The sequence below is a fragment of the Sphaeramia orbicularis genome, chromosome 19, assembly GCF_902148855.1.
Source record: "Sphaeramia orbicularis chromosome 19, fSphaOr1.1, whole genome shotgun sequence".
Taxonomy (NCBI): Eukaryota; Metazoa; Chordata; class Actinopteri; order Kurtiformes; family Apogonidae; genus Sphaeramia; species Sphaeramia orbicularis.
The window spans coordinates 6,072,357-6,093,546 of record NC_043975.1 but is presented as its reverse complement, the minus strand read 5'-3'; the positions used below and the strand labels follow the sequence as shown (position 1 = coordinate 6,093,546).

The 21,190-nt window shown below is 37.7% G+C and overlaps 2 protein-coding genes across 7 annotated transcripts in view; one reads left to right on the top strand and one right to left on the bottom strand.

The window, feature by feature from the left end:
• ptprea (protein tyrosine phosphatase receptor type Ea) overlaps window positions 1–21,190 on the top strand; it is a 158,590-nt gene that overhangs the window by 66,117 nt on the left and 71,283 nt on the right. For all 5 annotated transcript variants that reach the window (XM_030163566.1, XM_030163565.1, XM_030163564.1 and 2 more), the window contains exon 2: window positions 9,269–9,425. The gene's annotated coding sequence lies outside the window, so the exon portion shown is untranslated. The remainder of the gene's footprint in view (window positions 1–9,268; window positions 9,426–21,190) is intronic.
• Window positions 9,557–15,225, bottom strand: LOC115439681 (piggyBac transposable element-derived protein 4-like). 2 transcript variants are annotated; one of them, XM_030163570.1, is made up of 3 exons: window positions 14,768–15,225; window positions 11,274–12,972; window positions 9,557–11,237 (listed from the first exon to the last, which is right to left on the bottom strand). In XM_030163570.1, the coding sequence occupies exons 1-3, from the start codon at window positions 14,854–14,856 to the stop codon at window positions 11,079–11,081; spliced, it is 1,947 nt and encodes a 648-aa protein (XP_030019430.1). In that variant the 5' UTR covers window positions 14,857–15,225; the 3' UTR covers window positions 9,557–11,078. The 2 variants fall into 2 exon arrangements, with proteins under 2 accessions (XP_030019430.1, XP_030019429.1); XM_030163569.1 differs by having other exon boundaries at window positions 9,557–12,972; window positions 14,768–15,224.

Below are 21,190 nucleotides of genomic sequence, written 5' to 3'. Positions count from 1 at the left end.
ATGAGAGCTTTTGTAGGAAAAACTCCACAATATGAAAAGTCCAAAGTAGATGCTCACAGTGAACATTTACCCAAAGCACAAAATCCACGTCACTGAAAAACACCTGCTGTAGTTGTATTTGTAAAGAACGAATTTGCACAAGAACTGTCGAATGTAGAGCAACTGGTAGCAACAACTGAGCTAATTAAACCTGTCTGGACCCATGTTTTACAGTTAGAATGTGTATATGTATTGGTATATTTGGAAAAATCCAGCCTTTTGTTCCAGTTTTAGTCCTAGTTTTGGTTTTTAGTGTCCGTTCCAATCCCTGATAAATGGAGTCACGAAGGGCATCCGGTGTAAAAGTTCTGCCAAACTAACCATGGAAACCATATAAGTATATCTGAAGGACAGGAATACTACTTTCCTACTTTCCATAGAACTGACTTATGACCCCGCCCCCTGAATGGGGAGGTCAAGGTCAAGATTACTTTATTTGTACCTGTAGGTAGATTAGTTTTGCAGTCTAGGTGATTGCTTTGGTATTACAACAATACATACGTAGAACATGTAAGACAGGTACTTGATCACGCTTACAGACAGGACAAAAAGTGCTCAGTGTTCCACCATTCATCAGTATAGCAGCATGGATAAGTAAAAGAATAAAATAAATAAATAAGATCAAATAAATAAAAACAAGATGCAGTAAAACACAATAAAAACCAGAAAAGATAAGAACAATCCGGGATAAAAACCAGGATAAGAACATAAAATTTAAAAATTTAAAAATATGAGGTCACAATAATAATAAATTGAGCAAAGAAATGGGATAAATAATTAAAATAAGTTAGTAAAGGGGAGGCAAGGGGTATTGTTTTTGGTTCGGTTTATTTGTTTGTTTAACACCGTAGCAGCAAAACTATTGGTTGAATTCACACCAAATTTGGTTTATATATTGCCAGTGACCTTAAATAGATGTCATTACATTTTGGGAACAGTAGGTCAAAGTTCACAATTTTTATACATTTTTTAGCGTTTTTTTTTTCCCAATTTACTTGTAATGGCCGAAATTTCAAATGTCTGTAGCAGTAAAACTATAGGTTGAATTCATACCAAATTGGGTTTATATATTGCCAGTGACCCAGAATAGATGTCATTATATTTTGGGAAAAGTAGGTCAAAGTTCAAATTTTTTTAATGAATTTTTCAAATCTTTTTTCGTCTCCTATTTACTTATAAAGGCCAAAATTTCACGTCTATGAAAACATCAATTTTGTTTCAATTTACATCAAACTTGGCACATACATAGACGCAATTGATATGCTAACATCAACACAAGTATAGACACGATGACATCAGCTGGATCGATGCCAAAATAACCTACAATACGTGCGAGGGGCGGGGTTTGTTGTGCCTGGAACCACTTGTTTTAATTTAAAATGGAAAAACGAGTAAATGGCAGAACTAGAGCAGATTGAGTGGAATTAAACAGAACTAAATCATTCCGTATTAAAACATATTGTACTTGAATCTTCTGGTCTTACACACAATTGCCCATAATACTTATTTATAGTAAAGAGCTTAAATGTGTCTGTCTAAATAATGATGAAACAAGCTGGTTACATAGACAAATCCTACATCTTTACATCATAGTAGAAGATGTTTATGAGTCCGACCCCTCCCATTCCCATGAGCTTTACCCCGTGTGATGTGTTTAAGGACTCCTGTCATTTCTAAAGACCTGGACCACAGCGGCGGGTCACGGAGGTCTCTGAATGATGCTGGGTCTGATATAAACTCCGATGGTTTGTCGTGGCTGAAGTGACATCTGTGTGTGAGGCAGTTGCCCTCAGAGCTTATCTATAAATGGATTTGTGTCGCTGCACTTGGAGATCCCAGTGTGATGCTCTAATCTGATTGACCACAACCCTGGAGAGGACCAGCGTGTGTCTGCGTTCATTTTTCCTTTGCGCTGACATTTGTCACCCTGCTTCAGTGTGTTTTCTGCTGAGCCCAGGGTCTCGTTCGGGGGAATAACCCAGATTTATGAGTGCATCTTCTACCTACACATGTTATCCACATGTTGGAACATTCATCAGACCTTTTGAAGTTGCGTATCCAAATATAGCAGCGCTTCTCCACGGGCTTATTTGCTTCACATGTTGTGTATTCAGACACAGACGTTACATCTGGTCTGCAATAGAGACAGGCTCAGATCCAGCGCCAGAGATGATTTTACACTTTTGGCACCTGGAGACGTTGTGTTGGAGGGAAAAATCCAGCGCTAACGTGAACTTTCATTACACTTTGACTGGATATTAAATGGAGTGGTGTTCTTGCAGTGTATTTATTTTACTTTTTTAGAAAATGTACAGCAGCTGCATTAGGTTAACTCACTTTATTAGATCCGTAGGGAAATTCAGTCTCTTTTTTTACCCTTTTTTTTTTACACAGACAGTACGTAGAATTAGCATTAGCAGTTAGCATTTGCACGTAATAGCACCGACTTTTTGACTCTTGAGTCACGTGCATCACTTTTTACAGTCCCTGGGGTGGAATACAAATGACTGTTTCAACAAAATTAACAATTAAATGAATAGTGGAGGCAAAAAAAAAATGATTGGAGGATTCGTTGTACTCAAATTACTCAAGTACTCATTGTAGCTCTTGTTGCTTTTTGAGTTTTTGATAAATTTTCGAAATATACAATATTTGCCTTTATTTATAAGGGTCCATATTTTGATGGCTTATAACATGGAAATGGTTCCAGATATCGATATAGTTACTAATGATCACTGATACGAAGTCATATGTAGACTTTGATTGAATTAATTGAGGGGCATTGGCCCCATTTTTGTTGTGATGATGTGATTTACAGGGTGGGGAAGCAAAATTTACAATGAACATTTAGTTGTTTTTTCTCAGCAGGCACTACGTCATTTGTTTTGAAACCAAACATATACTGATGTCATAATCATACCTAACACTATTATCCATACCTTTTCAGAAACTTTTGCCCATATGAGTAATCAGGAAAGCAAACGTCAAAGAGTGTGTGATTTGCTGAATGCACTCGTCACACCAAAGGAGATTTCAAAAATAGTTGGAGTGTCCATAAAGACTGTTTATAATGGAAAGAAGAGAATGACTATGAGCAAAACTATTACGAGAAAGTCTGGAAGATACTATTAAAGAAGAATGGGAGAAGTTGTCACCTGAATATTTGAGGAACACTTGCGCAAGTTTCAGGAAGCGTGTGAAGGCAGTTATTGAGAAAGAAGGAGGACACATAGAATAAAAACATTTTCTATTATGTCAGTTTTCTTGTGGCAAATAAATTCTCATGACTTTCAATAAACTAATTGGTCATACACTGTCTTTCAATCCCTGCCTCAAAATATTGTAAATTTTGCTTCCCCACCCTGTATAATTGGTTGATGTCTTTATTCACACTGTGAAAGTTCAGAAAAATCAACCTTGCTCTGTGAAATTATTTGTGATTCAAACAGATGTTGATGTGATGTGTGAATTAACAGAGTCAGAATCATGTTTATTGCCATGTAAGTAAACAGAGTTCACATGATTAGGAGTTTGTTTCAGTGGTTTGGTGCAAACAAAGAACCAAATATAGAGCATGGAATAGGTAAGAAACATGCAGTAAAAAATGAAATGAATAAACAAGATAGTTTTAAAAAATATACAATATACAGTGTGGGCAAAACCAATGTGTTTGAGTGAGGTGTAGTTTAATAGTTCAAGTAATTATCAGTACAATCTTAATCAGCAGGCGGTGTTTTAACTCGTGTAAAGTCCTTTAGTGTAATTTGAAGTAGTACTGAAGAGTTGAAGGACTGTCCATGAAACTGCAGCCACCAGAAAATATATTCACTTCAGTGACTTAATAACTTTAAGGAAATTATTTCTAAGAGGTTGACTTTTTGCCCTCAGCCTCTTCGGAGTCACAGAGTTATTGTTTCATCTTTAGTTCACGTCCTGAAACGGTTGAACTCGAGTGTTCAGCCTGAAGCCAGTCCCTGTTTGTTCTCATCCTCCTACGTCTTTTATTCACTCTGTCCGTAGTCGTACGTCCGCTGGAGGTTGAACACACCTTTGGGCATCTACGCAAGAAGAATAAGTTTTCTTTTTACGTTTAGGTTTATGAGTCACTTTGGTTTTGGAATCAGCCTTATTATATCCCTGAAATCGAGTTTCGGGAATATAATTGTTTTACCCTGACTGCTGCCACCGGATCCACCGCCGGATATCCTTCGTGTGGACGCGATAACTCAGACAGATTTGGTTGGATTTCTTTGGGGATTTCGGGGATATACCCTTGCTGTCGGCCCCCAGCAGCGTAAACCTCGTTTATTTATGCATCTGCAGATAATAATGAAAACTGTTGAATATACTTTCTTTGCTTTGTTGAACCCTGAAATGATCATGAAATGACAGGTTTATTTGTTCGTTTGTGCAGTAAATATCACATAAAATGCATCTGTGATTAAATCTAGGTGAAAGTGTGTGCAGTCGAAGGTGTGTTTGTGTGTGTGGAGGTGGTTTGGTTCGGTTTGGTTCATCTTATCTCCACCTGGCAGAACTCACCCAGCAAATAGCAGCCACTTGTATCTTTAGAAACTCACTTCCCACTCCTCCTAACTTCCAGTAGTCGTTGTGATTTTTTTTTTTTTTCTAAATCATTTTCTGATCGTTTTCTACCCGGTCCTGCCGAGTGGGTGGGTCTGTCGCCATAGCAACCGGTCAATAACATCATCCAGGTCTGGTGATGCTTTTCAACACGAGCAGGTTTCATTCCACAGTTCAACACAGACCTGGAGTTTAGACGATTCTGTCTTTTATTTGTTTTTTGGTTGTTATTTATTCTCCTGTTGTGTTTTTACACATTCATCACATTGTCTTTAAATGAGTACTAATGTTACCTGATACATCCACACTAATACCCAGATTTTTTCCAAGTATGTGCAAGGATAATACTTACTTAACACACTTGTCTCCAAAGAATTCATGGCAGTTTGTTGGATTCAATGACAATAAATAGAAATGTGTTACATTTATTTTAGCATTTACGAAATAAAAGCTCAAAATCCAATATATGTTTCAATCAATTTCAGCAGCTAACAGAAGTGAACTATTTTCAGAGTTTTATTTTCCATTTTTATTTGTATATTTATGATTTATTTCTTTGTTAAGGGGAGATGAATAACTAAAACTAAAGAAAGAAGCAGAATGCAATGGTAGGTAAATGTCACTTTAAGTATCAGAGAATTTTGCATCACTAGTTATTTTACAAACCTAAACCATTTGTAGCTTTTGAGGAATAATTTGTGGCCGTAACCCTGGTTTATTTTTATTATGTAAACCCTACTTGTATATTCATTATTTCTGTACTAACTCTTACATGATTCATATAGTGTGACAGTAAAATTGAATAGAATTAATAAAGAAAATGGCATATTTTAGACACTCTTAACAAAATAACATGCATTTATTTAACCTGAACTCATTTTTATCTTCTATTTGAACACTACAAATCTAGAGCACATTTTATTTTGAAATACGACTGACAGGTAGTAATATTCTCACAAAGGGTTTTGATATGAGTCCGGTAGTAACGGTCACAGATTCAGCCATACAGAAAACTTTATATTAAACCTTTATATTAAATGTCAGATAAACATCGGCCTCTGTCGTTGATGAAATTACATCTTATTTTCTAATAGATATCAGTCAACAAAGCTGATATTGGCTGATAACAAAAATAAATGTGACTTTAATATATAACCGTAGAACTATATAGGCAAGTAAAAATACAAAAAATAAAATAAAATGCATAGAAACCATGTCCTTGAAGATCAATATACTCTTCTTTCTACATGATGAGATTAAAAAAATGGACATCAATTTAAAAAAGAGAGAAAATCTCTAAGTCAGCAGAATATGTTACTAAATGACTTCAACACAGCGAGTAATAAACGGTAATATTAACCCTAAAAATAATGACAGGATGCTGCATCTACATGAAAATACATTAACGCGTCACATTATGGATGTGTAAATATGCACATATTTAAACCTCTTAAAGCAGTAATATGCTAATACGGACATATTTTCCAGATTATAATCACTGTGAAGCAAAATGAGTGATTTATCTGCACGTAATAAACTAAAACTAATAAATCTGAGTCTCTTTTGAGCCTTAAACAAGCAAAAAACTTACACCCATTGCTTGGTGTAAGAAAAATGTAAGACATGTTTCTTTGCTTGTGGATGTTTCTTTCCCATAATGCATCATAATTGTACAGACATTTCTATGTAAATTGATGTATAATGTTTTTACCTGTAGCCGTATTATACTTAAACATGATCTGAATTACTAGTTATCATGAATTATGAGCGATTACTTATTTAAATGAACTAAATCCATGGGCAGAGCAATAATTCTACATATTTACCAAGCAAATATAATAAATAACGTAATTTACAGAACCAAAAGTCGTGACTGTTAGTGTCTCAGATTCAGTCTGGGTTTCAGAACCTGTGATTCTCTGACTGTGATTGCATTACAGGGAGGTTTTTCTATTATTCAGTAGTTTTCTTGATCTGATTCCACACTGTCAGACCTTGTATTATTTATTTATGCTCCCTGAGATGATATTTGAGTTGAAATACTCCCTCGTGGTTCTTTCCAGGAACTTAAAGTAGGTGTGACGGGTGGATAAAAGAAACAAGAGGGGGGCAAAGAAATGATATGATACAGGATTAATGGTATGATTTTTTTTTTTTTTTTTTAAATAGTCTCCCGTCTGCTTTCGTCTTCATCCCGCCTCCTCCTCATGATTCTATATCTGTGGTGGAAAATCCTCCGACCCTCTTTGTTTTCCAGGTGTCCAACGGCGGATGTGACGACCTGTTTGAGACATATGTCTGCTCATTTATTGAAAAAAACAAAACAAAAAACAAAAAAAAAACCACACAAACAGAGAGATAGCCCCTCCTCCTCCTCATCGGCCGCTCGCTCGCTCACTTGGCTAGACAAGAGCGTCGCCATAGCAACAGCTTGGCATGCTCCCACCACTGGCAGCTGAAAAAGCTTGTATCTCCTAAATGTCAAAGTTGCAAGAGCTAAGAAATGGTTTGAGAGGATCTGAGAAATGCAAAGCCTCCCTTTAAAAAAAGGGGTGTCAAACATGTGGCCCGGGGGCCAAAAGTGGCCCACTACAGGGTCCAATCCGGAACGGAAAAATGGAAAAATTACTACGTCTTTAAAATTCTTATAATTGCTTCCAAAGAGGCCATTACAAGGAACTGGATCCAAACTGATGCACCCGTGAGGATCAGTGGCTATAATAGAGGAAATCTACTCTGTGGAAACTTACTGACTTAGTACCTACGGCTCAAGGAACATATTTTCATAAAGCGCTGGAAAAAATGGCTGGACTATAAACAAAACCGTGCATAATTATTACTGTGTCATTTAAATATTTTGCGTTCAACCAGTGACCCCTAGTTTCTGTGTTTATATAATAAAGTATATAAAAAAATTTAAATGGAAAAATAACTCTGGACATATTATCAGTCAAGGATGTTAGAATTATTTTAGCTCAGGTTCTAAATACAGAACAATTGGATCTAAAGTGGATCAGACCAGTAAAATACTATCGTAACAACCTATAAATAATGACAACTCCAATTTTTTTTTATCTTTTAGTGTAAAACAAGTAAAATTACATGAAAATGCTTACATTTACAAACAATCCTTTAACAAAAAATGTGATTAATATCAACCTGAAATGTCTTAAGAGATGTAAATGTCATTTTAATACTATTCTGCCTGTTTTTAAATGTTTTGTGCATTTTAGATCCACTGTGATCTATAATCTATAAATTGTAATGCACGTGTAAATGATAAACTGAGATATAATATTGTTAAAATTGCACTTATTTTTCTTAATAAATTTCAGGTTCATGTTATTCACATTTTTTAAAGGATTCTTTGTAGATCTAAACAATGTCATAATGTAATTTTACTTTTTTCACTGATTATTTTACTGGTTTTTCCCATTTGAGATCATATTGGGCTGAATGTGGCCCCTGAACTAACCCCAGCTTTAACACCCCAGTATCGGCAGAACACAGCGCCAGGAATGTTTGGTTGCTCAGCGTTCCCAGGTAGATAAATTGTGTGCCTTGTCCTTTTTTTATTTTTTCCTTTTTTTCTTATTTGTCCCCCTTCTCTCTCTCCTTTCAAGCCTCCTGAGGGTAAATCAGGGATTATACATTAGATGGCACCAACCTGCAATTCCACTGCAGCTTATGTAGAGTACACACTCGCTTCATCATACAACAGATTCACAGGAAACATGGAGAAAAAAAACACAGGGTTAAATCTGAAACACACTGACACGTCGGGGATTAAAATAAATATGTTAATATCAAGACGGAAAGAGGCTTTATGTAAAACAGGGCTCCAAATCTGGCCTGAAACACTTTTTTTTTTTTGCCATCAGATTGGGAAATTATGGAAACCTTTTTTTTTTTTTTTTTTTTTTACTTATTAACTCTTAACCTGGAATGCATTTTTTTCTGCATTTAATTTTTTTAAGTGTTGTATCATTTCATTATCATTACTTATTATTATAAAATTATCCTCTATTTTTCAGTGAAAATCAGGTGTTTTCCTATATTTCACTAATTTTATCTGGTCTTTTATTATTTTATTCTGTTTTTTATGATTATTTTGTTGATGGAATTTTTAATTTTCTCCTAATTTTGTTCATTTATGGGGGTTTTTTTCTCCCCAAATCATAATACATTTTTTTTATACATTAGGTGATTTGTTTCATTTCTTGAATTTTCTGACTTGTTTTTTGTTTCTATTGCTGGCAGTTGTTCATTGAGGGTTAAATGAGGTTAAAACCTATTAAGCATCGTAAGCATTAACATTTCAGCTGCTGTGTCAAAATATTTCCACACAAACTGTTACTTTTTTGACTCATTTAAATACGTATCGTATCTATCTACATTGCTGGATGCATCAACATGTCGCCCTCAGGCTTTTATCTGCGTGTGCTGCGTGTTTTTGTTGCATTCCTCATGAAGAAAACGTCACCTAAAGCTAAACATTACATGATGCAAGCAGGTAGATCTGTACAAGGTATTTGCATGATTTCATCAGAGTGTGTGTGAGTTTCAACCGAGCCGCTCTTGCGCCAACATAAGACTTTCATCACTCATTATTTCTCCTCCTCTTCTGTCTGTTCTCGTTGTAAAGGTGGTGAACGCCGACAACTCGAGCCGTTGTGTTTTCTCCGTGAGCCGACCAACACCTCGCCGATCGCCTCTGCCGCCGGGCCCTGCAACGATGTGACCGCTGGAGTCGACAGTATCATGGACCTGGGAATCAGCCGACATTGAACCAAACTCATCAGGTAAGAGACGACTATAACGCAATAAAGAAGTCGCGTTCAACCACTTCCTCAAAAAACCCCTCATACTGTCCCTCCTGTTGCTGTATCAGCTGGTTAAAAAGGGCCAAAAACAGGAAGTCTGGACAGTGGTGTGAAACAGAAAACTGCATTTTATTGTTTCGTTTGCATAGAATTGGCAGTATCATAGGGACTCAGAGGAATAATGTGACAATGTGCTGAATTAGCAGCTGCACTTTGGTTCATGCTTCAGTTTGCTTGTTAAAATACTTTCCATTACTCTGCTTTTACTTTCTCTGTTGTGTTTTATCTCCCTTCTCTTAAGCTTATAACATGTGAATAGAACTAAACAGTACATTCAGATGCATAGATGCATGAGCTAATATAACACTGATCGACCTTCAAGGCTTCAAGGTGCTGACTCTTACATATTTTTGATTAGATGAATTACTAAACGGGTGATAAAGGTGCTGGGTTACGAAAGTTTTCAAGATATTTCACAATAAAGATGTTTAGTTATCTACAGACAGGCGAGTATATTTGTCTAATGTAACTTCTCTGTAAAGTGCAGTAGAACAATGAAAATAGCACAAAAGATTAACTAAGTGTAATTTACTGGTCATTGATTAAAGTACATTTGCCTTGGCCAGATCTGTGCATCATACATTTACATCTGGTGGCTGTCAAAGTGTCATTATTAAACATTTCCAAGGAATAATCGCGTGATATTTTCCCTCAGAAGCCAAAATACCTCAAATCTGTGTAAACGATGCACATAATTTCTGCTGCTGCCTATATTTTGGATGCAAAACAGATGATCAGAACAAGAATTGGACTAATTGTTATATTACATATGCATCTTATCTGTATCATTGACTACACAAGAACAAGTCCATGCCTTTCACAGTCCCAGCTGGATGAAGGGAATCCACATGGAACCTCAATATTAAAGTTCTATTCTGATATTATTCACATTCTATTTAGTAATTTTTAAAACTGAATAATTTAGAGGTTGTATCTTAATAGTTTGGGAAGCTACACATCAGTGGGAGCAGCACACCCAGAATTCAGTCAATTGTTTACGACAAAAAACAAAGACAAAACTTACATGAAAAACCAATAAATGAATAGAATGTTATGTTATTAGTATTAGTGTGTTCACTTGGATGGCACATCTGCAGATCTACAAGCACTGGAGAGATGGAAAAGAGGCAGAACGCCAGTGTAGAAAAGAAACGGTGCACCGTCCGCAACAGAAACCGTCCATGAAAGTGTCAGCAGTGCAGTGGAAGGCTTTGTTTACAGCTGGAAAGGAACTGCTTTATGGAGTTCAGTCAGGTGTTAAAAAAACAGCTGGACTGGTTTAGACAAAAAAGAGCTCCGAAACAAAAAGTACTGATTCAAAATTCAAATACTTGTTGAACAACCTCAATCTTTTATTGAGGTATATTCTAATTCCCTTATTTAATAAAGCCCTGTAAAAATTCAATTCCTATTCCAATTCTTTCTTTTTTTTTTCTTTTTTTTTCTTTTTTACAGATTTTTACTAAATGAGGCACTTGTATATGAATATAATATATGAACTATAGAACACTGTAAACAACAAATATGTGAATTTTGGCCCAGTTTTTTTCTCTTTAATTCGCCCTGGGGTTGCTACAGCGTTTGGACTATGAATTCTTCTTTGGGTTCTTCTATGAATTCTTCTTTGGTTTCCTCTATGAATTTCTCTTTGGGTTCATCTATGGGTTCTTCTTCTAGTTCCTCTTTGGGTTCCACCAAGAGTTGCTCTTGGAGTTGCTCTGGTGGTTGCTCCTGAACTTGCTCTGATGGTTGTTCCAGGAGTTGCTCTGATGGTTGCTCCGTGGGTTCTTCTTCAGGGGGATCATCTAATGGTGCATTCTGGGGCTCCTTGTGAAACTCCATAAAGCAGTTCCTCTTAAGCTGTAAACAAAGTGCGACCGTGCACTCCTGACACTTCCAAGGAGTGGTTCTCTTGCAGAGGGTGCACCGTCTCCGTCCTACGCTCGCCTTGTGCCTCTTTTCCAGATCTACAGTGGAAGTGGGGGTAGGAAAGTGTCCTGTGTTAGGGGGCGCTATTCTGCCGTCCAAGCGAACGCCTAGTAGCGTTGCGGTGACCTCCTCCTGGAAGGCCTGGCGAGTCTTAGGTTTCTGCTTTTTGCCGGCGCACAGTTCTTTATGGATGATGTAGCTGTTGGTCACCGCAATGTCCAGAAGATGCTGGAAAACTGTTACGTTCCATCTTGTGGTTTTGCGATGGACTGAATTTGTTCCTAGCATCTGGTCTGACAAGTGAATTCCACCCATGTACTTATTAAACTCTGTCACAGCTGTGGGTCTGGGGACGGGGACCCTGTCAAAATGTCCTTCTGCATCTTTCCTCCAGCGTAACACTGTGTCCCCGCTGTATGCAGAGTGGATGGTGGAACAGAGGGACACTTCACGACAGTCCATCCACTTTATAAACAAAAGGTCACCCTCCCTGATCCATCGAATGGAGCCTCTTGGTGATTTTTTATGCAGAGCGTTTTTCTCAGTGGATGGAGTACCCGCTGTGTTGCGTCTGTACGTTCCACAAGCCCCAAAGCCCTGCTTTTTGAGATGCTGGAAGAGGGAGGGGCTGGTGTAGAAGTTGTCACAGTAGAGAATGTAACCCGATCCCAGATGGTTTTTGTCTACCAATGTTGTAACCACATCAAAAGCTAATCCCTTCCCTGATGTTGTTTTCGATTTCCCAGTGTACAGAGTGAAGTCGACAGTGTAGCCATTGATATCAGCAAGTACAAAAAATTTCAGCCCCCACTTGGTGGGCTTAGTTGACTTATGTTGCTTGATAGCTACCATCCTCTCATTGACAGAAAGATGCTGCTTTGGGTGGTAACTCCTCCTGCAGCTATTCCTTATTAACTCAAGGAGAGGTCTGACCTGCTGAAGGGAGTCATAGTCTTCTGTGCCCCTTTTTTTATCGTTGACTGCATCTTCTGCTGGATCACTGATGTGAAGGTTACGACTTATGGTCATAAACCGGTCTCTGGTCATAGCAGTGGCAGGAAAAGGAACATGAAAAATTGTGTTTTTCCTCCACAAGTCTGTAAGTTTCGGAAAATTGCAGACTGACATGTAAAGTAACATGCCCAGGTAGGTCCGTAGTTCTTTTGGCTCTATTTCTTTCCAGACAAATTTTTTGCCCGCTTCTAAATTCTGTGCAGCATACTTGTTTGTGTTGGTACATAAGAGAGTTAGGACTTCGTAATCAAAAAAGTTGAAGAAAATTTCCCCTGGTGATTGTGCAGCATCGAGAGGAGGTTGAGCACCAGGAGTTCTTCTTGGGGTGAACCTCAGAGGTTCAGGGACAGAAACATCTGGGTCTGCATCTGTGTTCCAAGCCACTGAACGATGTGGTGAACGGCTGCGAGAAGCATCGCCATCAGCTTCACAGCCACGCCTACGTCCGCGACCCCGGCCTCGTTTTTTCGGGGGGCTGGTACGGGCCTCTGGTGACGGTGGTGAGTTTTCATCAGAAGAAATCCTAAGAATGAAAGATCAGATTCATCCCAAGGAAAATTCTCAACAGCAGTAGAACAAAAACAGTAATGAATAAAACAGTATCACTAATCATAATAAAGACTACAACAGTGAAATAACTGAACAGGAAAACATTCATATAAAACAGCCACTAAGGCTACGTTCAGCTGCAGGTCTTAATGCTCAATTCTGATTTTTTGCCAAGATCCTTTTGTTTTTTTCCGGAAGACCTGACGTCACTGGCAGCACACTGTCTTTAAATATGGATCCTTCATGTCAGCGCATAAATGTAACATCTGTTGCATTTCAATGACATAAAAGTCAGATCATAATCAACATCATCGTTCAGACTAAAGTTGAATTGTAAAACATTCCGTATGCATCTGATTTAGGCCCACATTTGAAAGTGGACTGGTTCTGATTTATTATCCATTAATAATTAGATATGGATAAAATATGGACAAAAAACTCAAAGACTTAGGCCACTTTTTGTCGTATGTCTGAGTGTTGAATCATTAAAACGCTGACATGAATAGCATTTATGGCTGGTAACTGAAACGGGGTCCTAAACAGTCCCAGGCCAAATAATTTAAGATCCCAGTATTGATAAGCTCCTACATAAACGGTTTTCATAACTTTACTGGCGACAGAAAACTAGAACACAGATTTCCTCTGTTTACAGCAGCATAACTGTTATCTTGAAAACTTTTCTCACTGTGTCTTTGAATAAGACATTAATGTGTGATGCATTTTTGTGGCTTTTGATCCAGATGAGAGACCTGGGTTGGGGTCGTTCTGTTACTGCAGCTCTAATACACAGACACTAGAACTACAGGGTAAAGCAGACACTAAACTAGTGAACATGGAGCAAGTTGTCCTTTATATCTGGACCCGGTCTGTTGTCAGTTCCCAGAGTCAGAACCAGACATGGAGAAGCTGCGTTCAGCTTCTATGCTCCATATGTCTGGAACAAACTCCCAGAAAACCTCAGATCAGCTGAAACACTGTTTATTTAAATCCAGGTTAAAGACCCACCTGTTCTCAGTTGCATTTAAATAGAGTTTTTATTCTATTAAGCTTAAAGTTTTTATCTGTTTTATCTATTTACATACTTTTTATTGCTTCTGTTGTAATGCTTTTAATGTTTTATGTCAAACACTTTGAATTGTCTTGTACATGAAATGTGCTCTATAAATAAACCTGCCTTGCCTTTTATATTTCGCCAAATGCAGATGAAGAAAGGCACAGTTTGACCATCAAACACATAACGCTGGTTGCTCTGCTCTTTGACTGTCACGTGTGTCGGTCTGTTAGCATACATTTAGCATCAGTATGCTAAATGATGCTCACCCTGGAGAAAAGTGACGGCAGACTGATTTGTTTCGCTATGGGTCCGTCCATAAACTGAATGTAAAATAGTCAGGGCATCGTCTGATGTGTCGTTCATAGTTTGAGTTTGAAAATGCCGCCCCGGTAAGAGTTACAGCGTTGATAAACCTTAACCATTCCCATCTGTTGTAGTGTCCATATTTACTTCCGTAAACAATGTGCAGCGTGTGACGTCACGCGTTGTGCGCATGCGGATTACTTCATGGCCTTACACTGTGTACGCGGGTCTGATAGTAATGCAAACCACGCAAAAAAATACTAGGATTTCGGCAAATTGAGCATTAAGATTTGCCATGTAACCGTAGCTTAAGTGTTGTATTCGAAACTGAAAGTGATTCTGAAAAGTTTATTAGTTTTAGAGAGGAGGCAGAACATGGAAAGTTAAACGGCAGTCTTTACTATTTACTTACTCTGAATCCGAATCGGAATCGGAATTGCCTCCATCTGCGTCCCTGAATCTGATGGGTACTGCTTTCATTCTGGCCGAAGTCCTCAACATGTTTGGAAAGGAAGAAAAAGGAAAAACACGGCAGAGAAACGGGCTAAAATACGGTTCAAACAGGCAGGTCGCGGCGAAAGACAAAGTAAAAAAACAACACCGAATGAAAAAAAAAAATCGGCGAAAACACCAAAATAGGCGATAAAATCCCAACTGTGCAGAGCTCCGTCTCACTGTGTCTCCTCCATGAGTCTGCAGACCTTTGTGTTCCCGGGTCTGCGGTTAGGCCCATCCCCCGATCACCATAAAAACCTCACATTTACTGCACTGCACAGCCTCTGCGTTTAGCAGCTGCACACATGTGTTCTATGGCCCAAACACTGACACAGTTACGGTAACTTCAAGGCCTGAGCACTTCCTGTTCTGTGCATTAAAAATAGTAAATTAAGCTTAGCCAGAACGTGAATGTTCTTATTAACCCTCAAAGAACTAAATACCCACCAGCAATGTAAAGCATGTACTGATAAAGTCCCAGTTTCAGATAAATAAAGTCTATCTATCTATCGTTCTATCGTTCTATCTATCGTTCTATCTATCGTTCTATCTATTTATCGTTCTATCGTTCTATCTATCGTTCTATCTATCCATCAATCTATCATTCTATCTATCGATCTATCGTTCTTTCTATCGTTCTATTTATCTATTGTTCTATCTATCGTTCTATTTATCATTCTATCTATCTATCGTTCTATCATTCTATCTTTCTAATTACCCATTGTCAATCAATATATGTAAATGTTAATATATTTTGCTGAAAAAGTCAGGTTTTCCTTAGTTTTCTCTCTTTTCATATAATAACCTTTGAGCTTTTATGAACATCTTACATGATCAGAAAATTAAATATAGGAAAATACTTCATTTGCATCGACAGTTAGGCTGTTATTATTATGAATAGTAATAAATTATTTGGGAGAGAAAGTATTTTTTCATATAGTTTGATAAATGACTGTGGTTATAGATGCTTTTTTTATGATCATTTAATGAAATACTGTGCTGAAAAAGTAACTTTTTCTTACATAATAACCTTTGAACTTACACTGAGCTTTTATGAAAATCTATATGATTAGTAAATTAAATATAAGAAAATATCAGATTTTCACAGAAAAATGTCACATTCAAGTATAGTACATCATAATGAATGATGATACAATATTTAGGAAAGGTTACGCTTTATTTTAAAGCGTTCACAAAAATAGCTATGGATCTTTAGGTATTATATTAAAAGATTAATGAATCTATAAATGTACATATGTAACAACAAAAATTAACAAATCAGCACTTTTGCTATTTGTTTTCCAATTCATTTTATGGTATTTTAAGTAAGATTTAGGATATTCGATCTCTGAGGAAGTTATTTCCTGTATTGATCGATAATTTAGTTGGAAAATGTACTAAAAGTGTTTCCAAAGTTCAACATGATGTCCACAAAACAACGATATTCAGTTTGTCACAGAAAAAGAAGTAAACCAGGGAATATTTGAGCTTAAGACGCTGGGATCAGAGTATTCAGACCTCAGTGATCAAAATAGTAATAATCGACTAATTGACCTACTGTGGATGTTTAACAGCAGATTTCCTGCTCGGCTCTCAGTGTGAAAAGAAAAATCACTTCATTGATTATTCGAGGCGTTGCAGCTGTAAAAGCCACTGCTTATTTTTAATCAATGACCCCTCGATGTGAAATATTTGACCTCCTGTGAGGCTGATGAATGACTGTGGGGAAGTGGAAAAGTGTTGGAGTAGAAGGAAACTGACAGAAGTCTATTCTATTCTATTCTATTCTGTTCTATTCCATTGTTTTGTTTTGATCTATTCTGTTCTGCTTTATTCTATTCTGTTCTTTTCTGTTCTGTTTTATTGTATTGTCTTCTTTTCTGTTTTATTCTATTCTGTTCTGTTCTTGTCTTTTCTGTTCTATTCTGTTTTTTTCTGTTCTGTTTTATTGTATTCTATTCTGTTCTATTCTGTTCTTTTTTGTTCTGTTCTGATTTATTCTATTCTGTTCTCGTCTATTCTATTCTATTCTATTCTATTCTATTCTATTCTATTCTATTCTATTCTATTCTCGTCTATTCTCGTCTATTCTATTCTATTCTATTCTATTCTATTCTATTCTATTCTGTTTTGTTCTGTTGTATTCTATTCTAATATTTCTTACATGTGGTGTCCAACCTATAATCACTCCCGCTCAGTTTCGGTTCCATCTGTATTTAGTTTAATTTCCCTGCCACACCCAAATACCACACATTTACTTTTATTTTCATTTATTTTCTTTTGTGCTGTTTCTAATAAGTGCTTCGTGTTGCGCTTGTGCTGTGGATCTAGGGCACTCTCATTGTGTGTGTGTGTGTTTCTACGTTTACCTATCTTATCCCTGGTTTTGTCGGTAGTGCGTGGCAGCCCTGCTCCCGTTTCCCCTCTGAAGCTCGCAGTACAGGAAGGCTGGCTGGTTTGTTGGCTGCACAGGAAAGGAAACAGCCTCTATCAACCGGCAGATGGAGGACAGCATGTGCTTACAATGCAGAAACACACACTCCAACACACACACACACACATACACAACGCCGTACATCCACGAGGAAGCCTGTGCAGATACAGTGGCTTTTATTTGGATTTTTGACCCAGATCTCACGTCTCAAATGTCAGCCCCGGAGAATCTGTTTTTATAAAATGATGGACGCGTTGGCTTTTCAACTGAACTTTTCAGATGTTTTCATAATATGAAGGACATTTTCACTCGCTGGAAAGTTGTTTTGCCCACTCGGCTTATCTGTTTTTTGTTTTTTTTAATCCTCCTTTCATTGTATTTGTACTTTACGTAGCAATTCTGTGACTTCTGCAACTGTTTGACCTTCACATATTGAACTCGCAGATAAAGAAAAGACTTTTTTAAGCGGCAGATTCACTTTCAGATGGATAATCTGTTGCCAGGCAGATGGAGTATTGGATAATTTCACATTCAGATTCCTGTTATGATAGAAAATGGCTAACAGAAAATGACCAGATAATTTATAATTGCGCTGTGAATGATCTACTTGAACTCAGGAGGTCTTAACAAACACATTTTAACAGATTAATATCAGACAAATGTGTCCAAATAATGTGTTAAAGATGAAAATACGTCCCAGATCATTCATTGTTCCGGTCGGTATAAATGTAAATGAGCTGCTGATGGCCACGCCCCCTCCAGTCGGCGCCATGGATACCACCATGTAGAGACTTTAGAGAATCATGCCAGGATGGTGGGGTGGTTTTTGGTGACTCTGGAGGTTTTTGTGGTTCCTGGAGGACTGACTGAACTGAGGGACTCTATGGTGGCGATGTGTATTTTGATGGTTAGCATTTCGTTAGCCTCTTAGCATTATTGCCTAAGTCATATTTTTGGCCAAATTGCGATATTTGCATAACTTTACTCTCCTAACATTGCTGCTTTATTTTGTGCAGATATCACAGTTTGGCCAGAAATATGACTTTTATGGCTGAACTGAAGGATGCTATAGTGGTGACGTGTATTTTGATGGTTAGCATTTTGTTAGCATAATGAGCATAATTGCCACAAAAGTCATATTTTTGACCAAATTGCGATATTTGCATAACTTTACTCTCTGAACACCGCTGCTTCATTTTGTGCAGATATCACAATTTGGCCAAAAATATGACTTTTATGGCAATACTAACGAACTTCAGAATTAATCTCCAAACACTCAAACAGGTATCACATGACCAGACTGAATGTAGTCAGTATTTATTATTTAATTGCGCAGAATGTGACAGAATGATGTGTTGAGTCAGTATATGTGTGGAATTAACGAGTGATGGGAAAAGGGGATGTTTTGTTTTATCTTGATTGGAAAAGTGGGGTCGACAAATCAAGGATATTCAGTGACTGATTGACCTGATTGGGCAGAAAATGTAAGTGTCTGTATCGAGTTATGATCAGAAATGTGTTGTGCAGTTGTTTCCACTGGGTCACTAATTACCTACATTCAATAATTAACAATAATATGACATGTGAACCCACTTTCTAAATTATAATATCACCAAAGGGTAGACTTTATTTAAAAAAATTCTATCAGGGTCTCCAGGTGTTTTCTCACCTGCTCCGTGGTGGGGGGGGGTGGGGGTGGGGGGGGTAATTGGGGGGCCTCAGCAGACAGGAGTGGTGGTGATGGGTAAGTGGGTTTATTGTCTGAGAAGGTGTGAAGACTGGTTCTGGATGTGAGGGCCCGGTGCTCAATCTATTCAAACACAAATGTAGCTCATTGGCTCCTTCCAGGTAACCCCCCCCCCACACACACACACACACACACACACACACACACACACACACAAATGATGGTCATTTCTATTGAAGCCTGTGATCTCCTTCATATGCATCCACACATACCTGGTGTCCTGCTGAATGAGTCTTTCCATTGTCTCAGTTTCACCTTCAGGTCCTCTGGTGTCGTCCTCAGTTCCTCTTGTCTCCAGAAACTATGATGCAATTAAATAAAACAGATAAAAATGATAAAATAGACACAAAAAAACATGAAAAGACACAAAAATGCAAAAAATAACATACAGCTATTTATCATGACTAAAACAACCCAAGAAGAACCAACAAGACTAAAATGACAAAAATATAGAATAGAATATATATTGTTAACATTGTTTATAGATATACATACTTTTAACATTGTTAATACTGTCTTTATATTTTAATTCTATTTTAATTCTACACTTATTTTACTTTTGTTACATTTTATATTCTATTATCTTCTTTTTTACTTTTTCTGGAGTAGCACTCCTAATTTCATACACACAATGACAATATATTCTATTCTATTCTATTCTATTCTATTCTATTCGTGCTCAGATCATGACCCCTGGGTGACCTCTGAGGCCTGGAGGTCAAAAGCATGTGTTTGTTTTGATGTGTAGGTGATCAGGATGTCATCACCACCTCCTCCTCTTCTTCCTCCTCCTCCTCTTCTTCCTCCTCTTCCTTTCCCTCTTCCTCCTCCTCCTCTTCTTACTCCTCCTCTTTCTCCTCTTCCTCCACCTCCTCCTCCTCTTACTCCTCTTGTTTCTCCTCTTCCTCCTCTTCCTCCTCCTCCTTTTCCTCCTCCTCTTCTTTCTCCTCTTCATCCTCTTTCTCCTCCTCCTCCTCTTCTTCCTCCTCCTGCTCCTCCTCCTCCTCCTCCTCCTCCTCCTGTTCTGTGTGTCCATATTTTCTCATGTCCTGTCATGTGTCCATACGTCCATCAGGATCTGTTAGCGGCAGCTCCAGGTTTCTCCCAGCAGGCCTTGCTCCCTCACAGAGCTTTTGTCAGCAGCGACTAAAGCCTGGATGTTGCATTTCCTCTTTTCCGTAAAGGGCAGCGAGTTCTCGGCGAGGCCGTGGAGTCGATGGTCTTTACCATCTGTGTAGCGTGTGCGTGTGTGTGTGTCGGCTGTGGTTTGTGTGTCATGTGGGGACAATGGGGCCCAGTATGGAGCCCAAGGCCCCGCTCAGTGAGTCATATTCCTATAGAATTCAGACAAAACAACACGGTTACACAATCTTAATCAACAAAGTGCTGCTCATAATGTGCACTGCAGGGGCCGTGATCCTGCAAAAGAGGATTTGTTCAGAATGTGTTGAACAGAGTCATTACTGCGTTTCTGCTTCCAGTTTCTGCAAAAGGCTGCAGTTTTCTCGGAAAAAGAAACTGATAGTGCACTGGGTTTTTTTTTTTTTTTTGCTGTTTTTTTTTCTGTGTGATGAGAAAAAACACAGACGACTTGAGTTGCTCTAATTGAAAAGAATTAATCCTCCTAGAATGATTACGATGGTGCTTGAGTTAATCTGCACAGAAAATAGAGCTGCATTACTTTCATTGTTGGTTAATCTGATGAGGATTTTCCTGATTAATTGATTAACTGTTTGGTCAATAAAATGTGATCAAGACAATGTCCTTAAATGTCTGGTTTGGACCACGACTCAAATCAGTTAAAGTCACAGAGACGGAAGCAAACTAGAAAATATTCAGATTATTCATGAAAAAAACATAAGTACATTTTGTCTCTTCAGATCTACTTCAGATGTCTTGGTATTTTCTCTTCCTGTGCCTGAAAATAAGAATATAAAGTTCAATGACAACTCGTATTAGACTTATATTGGTCATTTTGATTCAATTTAGTGAATTTCAGCTCACAACATTATATTAAAAACCACTTAATTGAAGAAAAAAGGTCAAGTGAAGAAAAAAATGAGGAAAATTTGAATAATACTGAAGAAAGTAGAGCAAAATGAATAAAATAATCATCAATATAATCAAAAAATTAACACAATACACAAGAAAATGGAACA

Coding starts and splice junctions, on each gene's coding strand:
- LOC115439681 (XM_030163569.1), bottom strand. CDS start 14,856: ATGTTGAGGACTTCGGCCAGAATGAAAGCAGTACCCATCAGATTCAGG. Junction 12,973..14,767: donor GATTCCGATTCGGATTCAGA/GTAAGTAAATAG, acceptor TTTCATTCTTAG/GATTTCTTCTGATGAAAACT.